General features: G+C 36.1%; 1 protein-coding gene across 4 annotated transcripts in view; it reads right to left on the bottom strand.

Annotated features, from left to right (window-relative positions):
• Nucleotides 1-13,731, bottom strand: part of ClpX (Caseinolytic protease chaperone subunit) — a 43,944-nt gene that overhangs the window by 15,677 nt on the left and 14,536 nt on the right. For all 4 annotated transcript variants that reach the window (XM_053755302.2, XM_053755303.2, XM_053755305.2 and 1 more), the window contains exons 4-8: nucleotides 11,505-11,683; nucleotides 7,537-7,659; nucleotides 2,154-2,298; nucleotides 1,356-1,447; nucleotides 198-351 (exon numbers count right to left, since the gene is read on the bottom strand). In XM_053755302.2, coding sequence (XP_053611277.1) covers nucleotides 198-351; nucleotides 1,356-1,447; nucleotides 2,154-2,298; nucleotides 7,537-7,659; nucleotides 11,505-11,683 — 693 coding nt within the window. The remainder of the gene's footprint in view (nucleotides 1-197; nucleotides 352-1,355; nucleotides 1,448-2,153; nucleotides 2,299-7,536; nucleotides 7,660-11,504; nucleotides 11,684-13,731) is intronic.

Genomic DNA, 13,731 nt, shown 5'->3' on the forward strand with positions numbered 1-13,731 from the left:
AGACATGTATTGAACCGTCTACAGTCACACAGAGAATAATCGAGGAGCCCCATTTTACTCAGTTTTATCCGCATCTCCCAACACCAGCCCAGAGATAGTTTAGAGCTCTCCAAAGGCCAGGGGAGATCACCACCCGGTAGTAGAGATTCTCAGTCGGTGGTGGATCAGTTTGTGGTGGAGGCGATAACCGAACTGACCTGTCGAGTCCATTGTAAGCGCCGCTGGCCACAAATAGTATGTTGGTGGTGTCGACCTGCACGGCGTCGCCGCGAAGTTTGCGCGAATTCCTCTCCGGGACCGACACCACTGCGCCTTCTAGCATCTTCAACATGCCTTGTTGGACACCCTCGCCTGGCGAATTATGATTTGTTGACTTTAAATGATATGATATATTTTTTTTATTCCAGCTTTTATGGGGTATACACATTTCTGCTCAAGACTGAACTTATAAGGTTTATGAGCTTGTTTTACCACTTTCTGATAAAATTTCATATTGTAATCAGGCAGATTCAATCTGCCTCACATTATTAACACTATATTTAAACCATAACGACATCTATTGGATATGTTAAGATTACCAGCAAGCGGTAAAACATACCGCTTGCTGGTAATCGACGACCTCGATGGCGCAGTGGTAAAGTGCTTGCCTCTGAACCGAGAGGTCCCGGGTTCGATCCCCGGTCGGGTCTCATGACCGGAAAATGATCTTTTTCTGATTGGACCGGGTCTTGGATGTTTATCTATATGTGTATTTGTTATAAAATATAATATCGTTGAGTTAGTATCCCATAACACAAGTCTCGAACTTACTTTGGGGCTAGCTCAATCTGTGTGATTTGTCCGTATATAGTTATATTTATTTATACCATATTTTTTTTTTACATACATTACATACGATGATTATTTCATCGTAATGTAGATAGAAATTACTGTACCAAAATTCAACCAAAGTTATTTTGTACTCCTACGGTCTCAACATATACGAATATAGAATTTTTATTTTTTAAAAACTATATGTTGAGACCGTAGGAGTACAAAATAACTTTGGTTGAATTTTGGTACAGTAATTTCTATCTACATTACGATGAAATAATCATCGTATGTAATGTATGTAAAAAAAAAATTATTGTATAAACAAATATACATATATACGGACAAATCACACTGATACGAATATAGAATTTTTATTTTTTAAAAACTATGTAACAAAAATAGGATATATATAAAAGGGAATAGAAAGAAAAACTGACGCGAATTTGTTCGTTCTTGTATTCTTGTGATTGCAGTAGACTTGTTGGCTAACATTCAGGAATTGTTATGTCTATGTTGAATGACAATGTAGAAGAATGTGTTACCTCCGACATCTCTCAGTTGGTGAATACCGGGCACGGCACCAATTTTGTCTACTTCGTCGAGAAAAACTATACCCGTCTGTGCTCGCTCCACGCTGAAATAACAATAAATAAGTAGTCTTTCTTACTACAAAAAGTTTTTAAAACAATGTCCAAATTGAACATGGTTTTGTGTAGTTCTCGAAGCAAGGTCCAGGAAACGAAATCCTACGTCTTCACTATTTGCCCGAGTGAAGATAATACCTGGAATAAATATACGCAAATGGTGGATTTTTTGATTCAACACCAAAGGTGCCATACTGAATGACGTCCTTTTTGAAGGACTCCGAGTTAATCTCAAGGGTAAACCATGGCAGGGAAAACATTATCATATCAAAAAAGCCTAGCCTATATCTGAATTGTCAATTAGCGTTGACTCACTTGAAGTTGGCAGCATGTCGATGACTCTCTCAATGCCCTCGTCGACGTATCCCATGGACGGAATATGATTCATCCGAGCATGTTTTGTATGAAATAAGTTTATTCGGTAGTCTGCTCGACTGGACGACGAAACACTCACGGGCAAAGAGTGAAAATAAAAACGTGAAAAATGTAGGTAAGCTATTTTTTTTTTCTATACCACTAAGGAGGAAAACTGACATACGGCCCATCTGATGGGAAGTGGTCGCCGGCTTTCATGAATTTAGCCGGCTCCGAATGAATATTTTAACACCCATTTTGAAGCATTCGATGTTGTTTCTAGGGAAAATAATTATCTCAGCAAGAAAACCTAGGCTGTCTCTATTTGAAGTGATGACTCACTTGAAGTTTGCGTCCTGTAGCAACTTGGCGATGACGCTCTCGATGTCCTCGCCGACGTAGCCCGCCTGCGTGAGAGTGGTACAGTCGCAAATCGCGAACGGAACGTCCAGGCATTGCGCTATCGTTTGCGCTAGGAGGGTTTTACCTGGGATAAAATATAATATGATTAAACCCAACGTGAAAAATGGATAATGAAAATGCGGGTCAGTCACGTGTGATTGTCGACGGGATTCTTTTATAAAACAGGAACTATATTCGACTTCAGTCAGTCACTTCATCGTCAGTCACTCAGTAACGCAAGAGTTTTACATATATAGATATCTATATATATAAAACTGACTGACTGAAAGTGACTAACTGACAGACAACGCACAGCCGACACTACTGGGCGTAAAAAGCTGAAATTTGGGGTGTAGGTTCCTAGGACAGTTTAAGGGAGAAGGGATTTCCTGAAATTCCCACGGGAAACGGAATTTTACTCACATACGAAGTTGTAGGCAAAAGCTAGTACGTATATAAAATGCTCTTCGTTAGATTGCGATCATAGTCGATTGTGTGTAACTAGACCTAGTAGGTATTTAATCTTTTTCATCCCTTGTTCCATTTCGTGAATAAGTCTTTAATATCTTAACAAAATCTAGAAACAACAAAATACGCCTCCACTGGACCACGGAGGATTGAAAACACACCAGTTTTTACCGAAAACTTGTTCCGAAAACCAGTTCTAAAGAATCACTTAATACAATTCACGTAATACTCGCAACGTAGAAGTAAAAGTGAATTAGTAACAAAGTAATTTAAGAATGGCGCCATTGAGACGTTGGTCAGTTTACAACGAACATTTCGTAGACAGAGTAAGCTATAGAACACAACATATCTTCAATTTAGCTCATACAAGAAAGACATGTGCGTATTAAGAATACATGAGATGAAACAAAACAGAGCGTTGACATATTTTATCTCTCATAACGCGTGCCCGGCACAATCTGCCACTTTGTATGAGATTAGCCGGGTTGTATGAAAATCTAGATCTACCAAAGCCTGTTTCATACAGAATAAAACAGGTATTGGTAGATTTAGATTTTCATACAACTTCCCGAATTGTCAATTGGCATTCGAATAGGTATTCGAGGAAGTAAATTGATATCAATCTTTATTGAGCGAGCGGGGCAAAAATACATTTTTTGTATGTATATTTGTTTGTTTGTAACGCGATAACTTTCGAACCGGTGGTCTTGTTTTGATGAAATTTAAAAGGTATGTAGGATATGCCAATAGAATTTTCAAGTCCGTGGGGCATCCAAATCGGTTCAGTCGTGTTTGAAATATTCACAAATTTGTAAAAATTTATAGTGATCGCAAGGTCTAAGTTCGCGACGAACAACTAGTTAATAAATGATTTATTTATATACATTATTCATCGTAATAGTATCTTTTTTGTTGTGCAAGGAAATGACAATATGCTCCGACCCCAATTAAAATGAGATTTGGTAAGGGACAGAAGAAGGCAAGAATTTGTATACAAAGTTAGTACCATATTTTTCTGGGTACTACAACTAGCATATTTTCGAGTTGTTTCCATTCCTCATGTTTATTCATTCGCCATATCACCGCTCTCTTTTATTATGACTTAACAAACATTATGACGAGTCGTTATGAGATTCTATGGTATAATTATACGTAACCGTTAACGAAAATACATGTTATGTAATGGAAACGTTTTTTATTTTGTTTACTTCCAAAATTGTTAATGATTTTATGTGGGTTCGTATTTTGTATGTTAGATTTAAGGTTTCTTTTTCTTTCACCGCTTTTGATATAAAGTATCTCACAGTGTAGATGTAACATATAAAACAGATAGCTTTAAAAATGGTGTTTCACAAATTTTCAATGGCCAATCTCATTAGGCAGATTTATCTATGCTAGTTCTCTGTCAGATTCCAAAATAATATTATATCAGTAAGTGGTGAAACAACTCCTTAATCTAACATATTAGAACCTCGTTTTTACACACACACGCATATATATCACACGCAATAATTAGTGTTTACAAGCCATAATATTATTTCAATGGCCAATAAGAAACTCGTAAATTTTTATCTCTTTTTAAATATTCTATAACAAATAAAAAATATCTGTCCACTTTTACCAAGAATGTGGTTACTCTCCAGAGTAATACGGACCTTTCACTTCGCGATAACAATTTGGAGTGATTTAACTTCAACTTTATCGCATTATTATTGACTCGCATTCTGATTCGGTAATGGTCGATTGTGACGGTGAATGTCAACAATAAATGAATGCCAATTTTATCCGTGGATATATTTATATTCTTGTTATCTCTCATGTTATTGGTTAATGTTTTTTTTTTTCTTAATGCTTGGTTATGCAAGAGACCTTATGATATAAAGGATATTTATTAAACTAATGACATAATAAGTATATTTTAAAAGGCCTTAAAACATTAGATTTTCATTAAAACAAATTCATACAATTAAGTGAAAAGTCTATATGTAATAATTGAAAATGTTTAAATGTTATTGACAAGTCGGTGCCCTGTCCTGAGTCCAAATGTGACCACACCAATGCGGTAGTAAATAATAAACAGAAAAAGACTATTTATAGAAACACTTTAAAAAAATGTCGACCACAGAAAGTTTCCACGCCATAATAAAATATTCGCATATGTAATCTTTTACAGTATGTTGTTTAGGAAACCCTAGCCAAAGTCATTCAACTTTATCAGCAAAAGTTATATATTGCGTGTTCTCACATAATAACATACAGTTTTGGATTAGCATACGATTATACACGTCAAGTATGATATAAAACATAATCAGACTGATAGATAGGTTAGGTTAGAAAGAGTCTTCAGAGCATTCACGTCATCATACAGGAGTATAAGTAGAATAAGGGAAATCTCAGGCTGGGAACGACAACAGGGTAACGATCTTAGTCGAGTAATTATTGAGCTTAGTGTGTATATTTGCTCATTGATAATCATTACACAGGTGACATAAATAATTCTAAAACATTGCGTTGTAAAGTGCTCCAAAAATAGTCATTCCAAAACCGTACCATCAAAGAGATTTTTAGACTGGTCGAGTAGAAGGAAGGAGTCGAGTAAAATAGCTCCCATTTTACAATTTTGTTAGAGAAAAATATTTTTTGTTATTGACTGTTCAACTTTTAACATGTATGTGTGTATTGTGTAAAGATTAAATAACATTACTTTCCAAACACGATCAAATCAAAATTACTTTTTACAATCATGTACAATCTCAAAGTAGGCCTGCGCATTCACAACAGTCTTCATGTCTGTGAAAAGGCCACGTCATGCGTGGACCGGCAAATTACGTAGGGAAATGTCTGGCTATGCGATTGCCGCCTGGCCCTGACAGAAAGGGCATACCCAAGAAGTGCTGGCTTGACGTCGTCCAGGATGATGCGCGTGCCAATGGTCTGACAACCAGAGGTGCTGACGCCCGTGCGAAGTGGAAGTGAAAAAGCAAATTCGAGCGGGAGACAATCCTGTAGCAGGCCCTCAGTAAATCTAGACATGTTATCTATTAGAAGCATTGGCACAGACAACATTTAGCCCTATTTGAGAAGGCAATGCCAGGCCAAACGCCGTGAATGGAAAGACGCATATAAATTTGTAGCACTATAGTCAAACCACTCGCCTACTTGGCTCGCCGCCAACTCGACCATTGTAAGCATCGTCGAACTACGTGACATATCACACTAACCGCCTTATTTGTGTCTAATCAATTAGCCAATCTAGTCGAGATGCACATACAATATGTACGTATGTTACATACAAATATTGTGAGGTATTTCTGTACCCGACGGTAATTCGGTGCTACCTACTTGAATAAACGTGATATTTTTGACCGTATTCTTGTTGCATAATGATGTGCGTGTACTGCTATAGTTAATGTTTAAAATATCTCCATTGCATACGCATTAATCATTGATGTAATTAAAAAAACATCAATATATTTTACGAGAGGCCATTCGTAATACAAAATTCTTCAAATTTAATATTAAGTAGCATTTCAACATAGAATTAAAAGATTGGTATGGTATGGCAATTTATTAAGAAAGCTCGACTGTTAACCACAAATCTTTATGATACAAGTTTACAAAATGTTGATAAACACGAGGTGCGCCCCGGGTCTTTTCTCCCGTGGGAATTTCGAGATAAAACGTACCCTATTTATAATTCCAGGTTATGTTCTACCCTCGTACCAAATTTCATAACAATCCGCCCAGAAGATTTTGCGTGAAAGAGTAACAAACATACATACTCACATACATCGTCAAAACTTTCGCATTTATAATATTAGTTGATCATGAGATGGATGATACGTTGTGCCTTGCTAATCTTCGTTATCCGCATGGAAAGCCACTGCCCTAGCAATGGGGACATAAAAATGGCCGATGATTAACGTTCAGATTTAAAACGCCACTATTAAATCATTCGGACACCTTTACCATTTACATTACATCATTAAACATGTATTGTACGGAGCTACAATGTTACATCAACATAAAGATAAATGTCATTGACCTACAACATAGCGTAAGTTTCTGCGGATAACAGAAAGCCATATTTATTATTTACAATGACATGTCGTCCTGACGGATATGGCGAGGTCACGTGGTTACCGGCACATATTATTACTCTGAAGAGTCTCATCTGAGCGTTTTCGCGGGTTTTTGCCTTTCTCTTTGTGATTTTTTTTTAAAAGGATCGTATTGGAATTTTTGTAGGTGCCTGTGAAGGCCTAATTTCTGAATAAATGATTTGATTTTGATTTTGTAGATATTTACGTTAATTTTATTACGCAAAACTATGAAAACCTGAAATTCACAGAGAGAGCAGTCACGATCACGTCACGATACTTCGTGATCCTTTACAGGTCATGTTATTATGAGTCTGATCATCTTATTTGCAACATCATCGATGTAAATCTCATGCGTTTATGAAAGTAGCGAGGAAAAACCTTGGAAAATCCTACGTTTTAGTATGCAACCAGCATGGACTTCTACGGAAAGTCCGTCGGTGTGACACTGAATATTTTAATCTGGGACTTAGTAATAATATTGATAAATAATCAATTTATAATTAACTAATTTAATTCTAATGTAATTTCTAACGCTCCGTTGTTCTCCGCAGATACGTCGAATCTCCAAATAATTCTTACGTTATCCGTTGACAGAATGAAAATACATTACATTCGTAGTTTGTATGTGAGCTTTATTTACCGCAAGGAAAATCCTGCAGTGTACCTACGTCGCAAACGCCGAGTTTCGCGACCTGTTTGCCGATAGTATATAGACGGCCTGAGGCGCCTCCTCCTTCGTTTCGTCCACTCACCGCATCCAGTGGGTCCCAGAAGCAGAACATTGCTCTTGTCAAGTTTCAGCTCATGATGCTGTCTCTCCAGGATTTCTGTGCCGCCTCCGCCACCGCCCGCGCTGTGGCTCAGGTGTAAGAGATCTGTCGATACATATAAAATGTTGTTATTTCCTTCTGCTTTACTATTTATCAAATTCTGTATTGTATATTGAGCTGAAATGATGACAGAGCGCAATCTTTGTTAGACAAAAGCTTATTTCCCAAAAAAAAAATTACCGACTTCCAATACAACACATAAAAACGTAAAATACTGCTTGTGTGGAAGTCGGTATCTCTGTAATAAAATAACGTAATATTCGAGTGATGAATCAAACATGAATTGATTTACGTCAGGAAAGTTTACACTCATGGCGCCCGCGCCACGCATCATAAAGTGTACGCAATTTGCGTCTTTATTGTATGTCCGTTATCCTACGTAATGGCAAATTATCTATATCCATCCACAACAAAGTACCTCAGTTCATGAAAATTAAAATAGCTATTGGTTCAAATACAAAATTCAAATTAGGAAAAAGTTTACTTAAAACTAAGTCTACTGCCGTGTTCCAAAGCGCAGGTGAAGTATCGGCGGTAGAAACTTCGTTTCATTGTGTGCGGAATGCGAATCTCACAAGTGCCATAATCCCAACTTAGAAGAAACGCGACAATATATCGATCAAAAACAGAAATTAGCAGAGCGCCGAGCCTCATGATTTCCGAGATAAGATCGCAATGTACAGTTGATGTGCCACATGCTAACAAAAAATATTGCAAATACGCCACTATCACAATGGCATATAGTGGACCACGCAGTTAAACTTGGTGTGCGGTTGACTGTACGCGCTTTGTGAGTTATGACGTAGCTATATCCTCCTTTCTCCAGGGGCAACAAAATTATGTGGTAAAAGGAAGAATAAAAATAAAACCCAACAAGGGGCTTAACTTGAAATTTTAAGTCGAAATTGCACAATAGTGTTGAGAGACACTTATTTTTCTGATACAAACAATTACATCATTTTCCAGTTTAAATAAATGAAGTTGAAGCCATATTTTTATAAATGTAGGATTGGCCATTTAAGAATTTAAACTAAGTTTTAATGAAGCAATGACAAGCGTTGCTTAGATAACATAGTAAACACTTGCAACAATAAATTTTTAATAAAATATGTGAAATGTGTGTATAAATCTCCGAGTCTGAATTGCGTTTATCTTATTTTATCGATTTATTTATTGATTCAAATTAATTTCGGTATCTTTTTTTCCATTTTGTCGCGCCATCTTTTGTTGTTAAATGTAACGATTTGTATTCGATGCCCACGACACAGGCCTGGCCTAGTGTGGGATCATTTGTTATTTTATATGCATTTAATAAATAATTCTTATTCTTATAACTGAAATCCTATAGTGAGAGACTGAATTACTTTAAGCTTAGTTCACTGTATAAGAGAATAGATTTTCTGGACCTCAAATTCTTATACAAACTAATTCAATGTAAAATTGACTGTACACCAATTCTTAATAAAATAAAATATAGAGCTCCCTCCAGACTCCCTCGTAGGATTAATAAAATCAAACCCCTGTTTCCCCCTCATCGTCGAACTGTCCTAGGTCGTAATTCTCCTATATATAGACTGTGTAAACTGTATAATAAAAAATAAAAAAAATGTTATCAAAAATAAATAATATGATAAGAATTCACTCAAATGGGAAATGTAATACCATCTTTTGGAAGTGTGAAGTCGCTGATTCCATTTTAAAATAGAACACTGGACTACGCCGCATGTCTGCTGCTACTCTCCACTTAAATCGCCCGGTCGACTCATTCTAACTAGGGATCCGAGCATATAGAACTAAGTCACGTTCAGGACTGAAGAAGACTTTTATTTTGGAGGCGGGGTAAGCCTAGATATGGCCTCTACAATCAATTAATCATTTGAAACATAAACATACATAAATAAAATAATTACAGCCTGACCTTGGCCTTTCATCAAATAATTAGTAAGTAAAAGGTTATATTTGTGATGACACCACAATGAAAGTGAGGCGAATACAACCTAACTCATTGGTAGGTCTTTCAGCAATATTATTGACAGGAATTTAATGGTGAATTTGACAAGATAAAATAAAACAAAAACTTGTATCCAAATTCCGAAGCGAAGTGGACAAAAATAAGTCAAAATAGACGAAAATTAATAAACGAGACGAGGTGAAAGCACGGGTGCGGCGTAAAAATCACAATTGTCACGGTTTTTTCAATTTCTATGGGCTTCTATTTAGTTTCACTTAATCCAGTGTGGACACCTGGCACGTCGGAGTGATGACAAACAAATTACTGATGGTATGGAGGCCTAGACAAATGTTGCTAAGACAGGTCAGCAACACTTCTTGCACAGGTGATCTTTCACCTGTGAACGAACGACGGACGACGAAAGTAGCGGGTGGTATATTGATGAGAGGCACAGGACAGAGGAGGGTGGCAAGTGCAAAGAAAAACTTAACTAAACGACCGGCAATGAGAATGCGGACGATAAAAGAAAGTAGCAGGTCGTACATTTATGAAAGCACAGAACTGAAGAGGATAGTATACGCGTAGAGATGTTTATTCTTAGCAGTGTGCAAACAAAATCAAACAACAAAATAAAGACCCAAGCAAGTCATTTGCCTATAAATCCCCACACATTTTTGATAGAACTAAAATATTTCAAGCACGCTGCTATTGATTGACAAGGGAATCGTATTATCATTATAACATAGAATCTTATAAAGCTGGAAGGTATGAAATAACTTTTAAATAGACGCTAGGTTGATACATACCAGTTGATTCGTAACATTCAAAATTGCGTACCAAAAGCAAAATTTCAGAAAACTGGATTTATAAAACGTAATAGGCGCGCCGATATCAATAATTGTATAATAAAACAGCCAATTTAACAAGATCAGAACTTGAAACCTGGAAACCAGTCTACAGAGACTAGTGAGTGACGCAACACACACTTTGTACGGTGAGATTGTAGTTGGCACTGTTGAACCCACATGAATAGCCATGAACCGTCGAGATCTATTGGAATCGGTGACAACTATGTCTGTAGATTACATATACATAGAAATATAGTTATAGATAAAACATTGTACTTATTTTTGTAGTTTAAAATATACTTATTAATTAATTATTTAAAGATTTCGTTTTCTTTTTTTCCTCCCTGTCGAGTGTATCATTGTTAACACCGGTGTCAGATTTTATTCCGGTCGCCTAAAGCCTGACATTACTTTTATGACTGCCTATGGCCATATCGCATACACATTAGTGAACTGAATAGTATGGTGTACTATTGTACAGGTATCATCATAATGTTTTCCATCGCTATACATGAGATTCATAAGTGATTTGATTACAGGCGGGCGTCTTAACCACTGAATCACCACCGCTTTGAAGAAGAAATATTAGAACAGGGACCGTAGAATATAACTGTGATTTGATATTGATTTTACATAACTATTTTAGGCACGTACAAACTATATTATACTACGCAGATTTTCTCACGATAATCGGGCGTTTTCCAGCAAAAAAATGCATTAAAAATAGACCAACAGGTGGAAATATCGTGTAGCTCTTCTAAACAAAACCAAAATACGTAAATTATGTAGTTTTTTGTAGGGCGTAAAGACCCTTATTATGAGGCTAATTGTGTGTGTGTGCTAAAGTGAAGTGTGTGTGAGTTTGTAACGCGATAACTTTCGAACCGTGTTGGTCTAAGTTTGATGAAATTTAAAAGGTATGTGGGATATGCCAATAGAATTTTTAAGTTTGTGGGGCATCAAAATCAGTTCAGTCGTGTTTGAAATATTCACAAATTTGTAAAAACTCATCATAATTTATCGTGTTGGCGAGGTCAAAGTACGCGACGAACAACTAGTTTTATAAGGTGCAACAAAACACTATCACTGACCACGGTGCGTGTGATGTAAAGGATGGTGGGCATCGTTGGGTGTTCCACTTGTGACGTTGTTGTAGATCCTCTTGTAGTGGTTGTACACAGCTACGGATAGGACCTTTTTGGCGTACTCCTGTCCTACCACATGCTTGTTTAGGTATTCGAATATCTTCTTCGGGGGTGGCGGGGGTTTCCTGGGAACAATTCAATAAGTCATTTGAAAATTACATGTCTTAATGTACGGGAATAGGAATATAACTTAGGCGAATTAGTCTTACTATACAGATCGGTACAAAACAGTTTCTTGGGGTCGATGTTTTATTGGAGTTGCAACAGTTGCATACATCGGTCATAAAGGCATAGGTATATTATATTACTATGTAAATCCTATTCTATACCCAAATTGGTCATAAAAATAAAAAGGCATAAAATATTATGGGCGCATATAACATTTAGGACCTAGTAGGAAACCTTGAGGTGTACCAATATTGTGCTTTTGGTATCTATTAGTAAAGGGATTTTTTTTTTATACACGAACCAAACTATAAGCAAAATTTCATGTGCTTAATTGAAAATATTAATAAACATAGGAAACGTTTTGTCAGAATATAACATTTTACACCAATTATGAAGTTGTTTATATAATTCCTACTAGGCTGTAAAACATGATAATTATACTAAACCACAACACATTAGAACCTGACGGCCAAATTATGGCCCAATCAAAACTGCCAGGGGAAATCCCAAAGCTAGATGAATCTTTTGAAGTAAAAATTTTTATGCACCATAATGACTTTAACAAATATTGGTATGGCAATCATTTAGAATTAACAATACACAAATATTTATTTACTATATTTCAACTTTAACCTTTGAGAAATCCTAATCAACCAGTTAATAGGATTGTTTAATCATCATCATGGATCTTACAAAACAAATAATAAAATTCAACAGTATTCATGACTTTACATCAATTCCAAATATTTACCATTCTAATATTCAAAGTCAACAAATAATTATTTTAGGTCAGCCTTAACCTTTTTGTTACTATATATCCATGACTTGTATCACCTACAACTTGGTTTATAATAAAATTAGGTATTCTGGTTTGGCCTCGTATGTAGGTATATTTCGTGTTAATGCATATCTGCCGTTTTTATTCACAAATGTTGAAAGACGGCAGTTTTTATTGAAATTAGAAATTTGTATTCGCAAAATTTGGACCGAATCCGTTCAAAATTTACAAATTTTAATGATCAATGAAAAGTTACGACGTAGGTAGTTCGATTAGCTAATATCCGCAAATTAACAACGTATTGCAGACTGATATTACATCGACGCAGCTTTTTTAAAAAGAAGAAAGCATGCAATTTTTGCATTATAGCAACTCAACCTTGTACTGAAAAATAACACAAAGTAAAATAACTACCTCCGTTGAGGCCCTCAGTCCTTGTCCTCGCCCCCATTACCTATAGACACTACAAGGTCCCGGGTTTGACTTCCGGTGTGCTCTTTCAGATTGATTTAATTATTCTATCCAATGAACATTAAATGCAAGTTTGGATGTATGTGTATGTATGTGTAAGCCCGTAGAAATTGTATGATTGATTAAAGAAATAAATAACAACTCAATCACGCAAAATCTACACGGTTACTTTTGAACTGGAAATTCCTACGGGTACGGAACCATGGTAATTAATTATTGATTTACTTTATCTCATGTCTCATGAGGTGTCGAGGTCGAATTTGGTGGCCAAGGCTGGCAAGGCAAACGATTTGATGTGCCATAGACGTACTGCATATTCATGTATTTAAATCCAAAATTTTGACCTCTACAAGTTTTGTAAGTTCAAGTTCATTTTGAATATGGCAATTTTTTTTGACTCGATGTGTCGAATTATATAAATTGTTCATGCGAAGACCTCATGTTGCCTTGGTAATATAGCTTCTATTTTATGTTTAGAACTTCCAACATTTAGGAAAGATCATTGCAAAGAAACTACTAAAGAATCCCTATCACGCCTGACAGCTGTTTATATATTTGAAGAGTTACAAAATCACACGTCAAAATTCCATTGTATTTATATTAACGTCATACTCCAAGACAACACACATTTTTCATTAGACGATATTATTAGTATTAGCACTGAGCACGTGAGCAAGTGAAGGCACGTCACATGCTTAGATGAATTGAACTAAATCCATTAAATCTTACACCAGTTTCAATAACATATTCGATAAG

Source organism: Plodia interpunctella, chromosome 15 (assembly GCF_027563975.2).
Source record: "Plodia interpunctella isolate USDA-ARS_2022_Savannah chromosome 15, ilPloInte3.2, whole genome shotgun sequence".
Lineage (NCBI taxonomy): Eukaryota > Metazoa > Arthropoda > Insecta > Lepidoptera > Pyralidae > Plodia > Plodia interpunctella.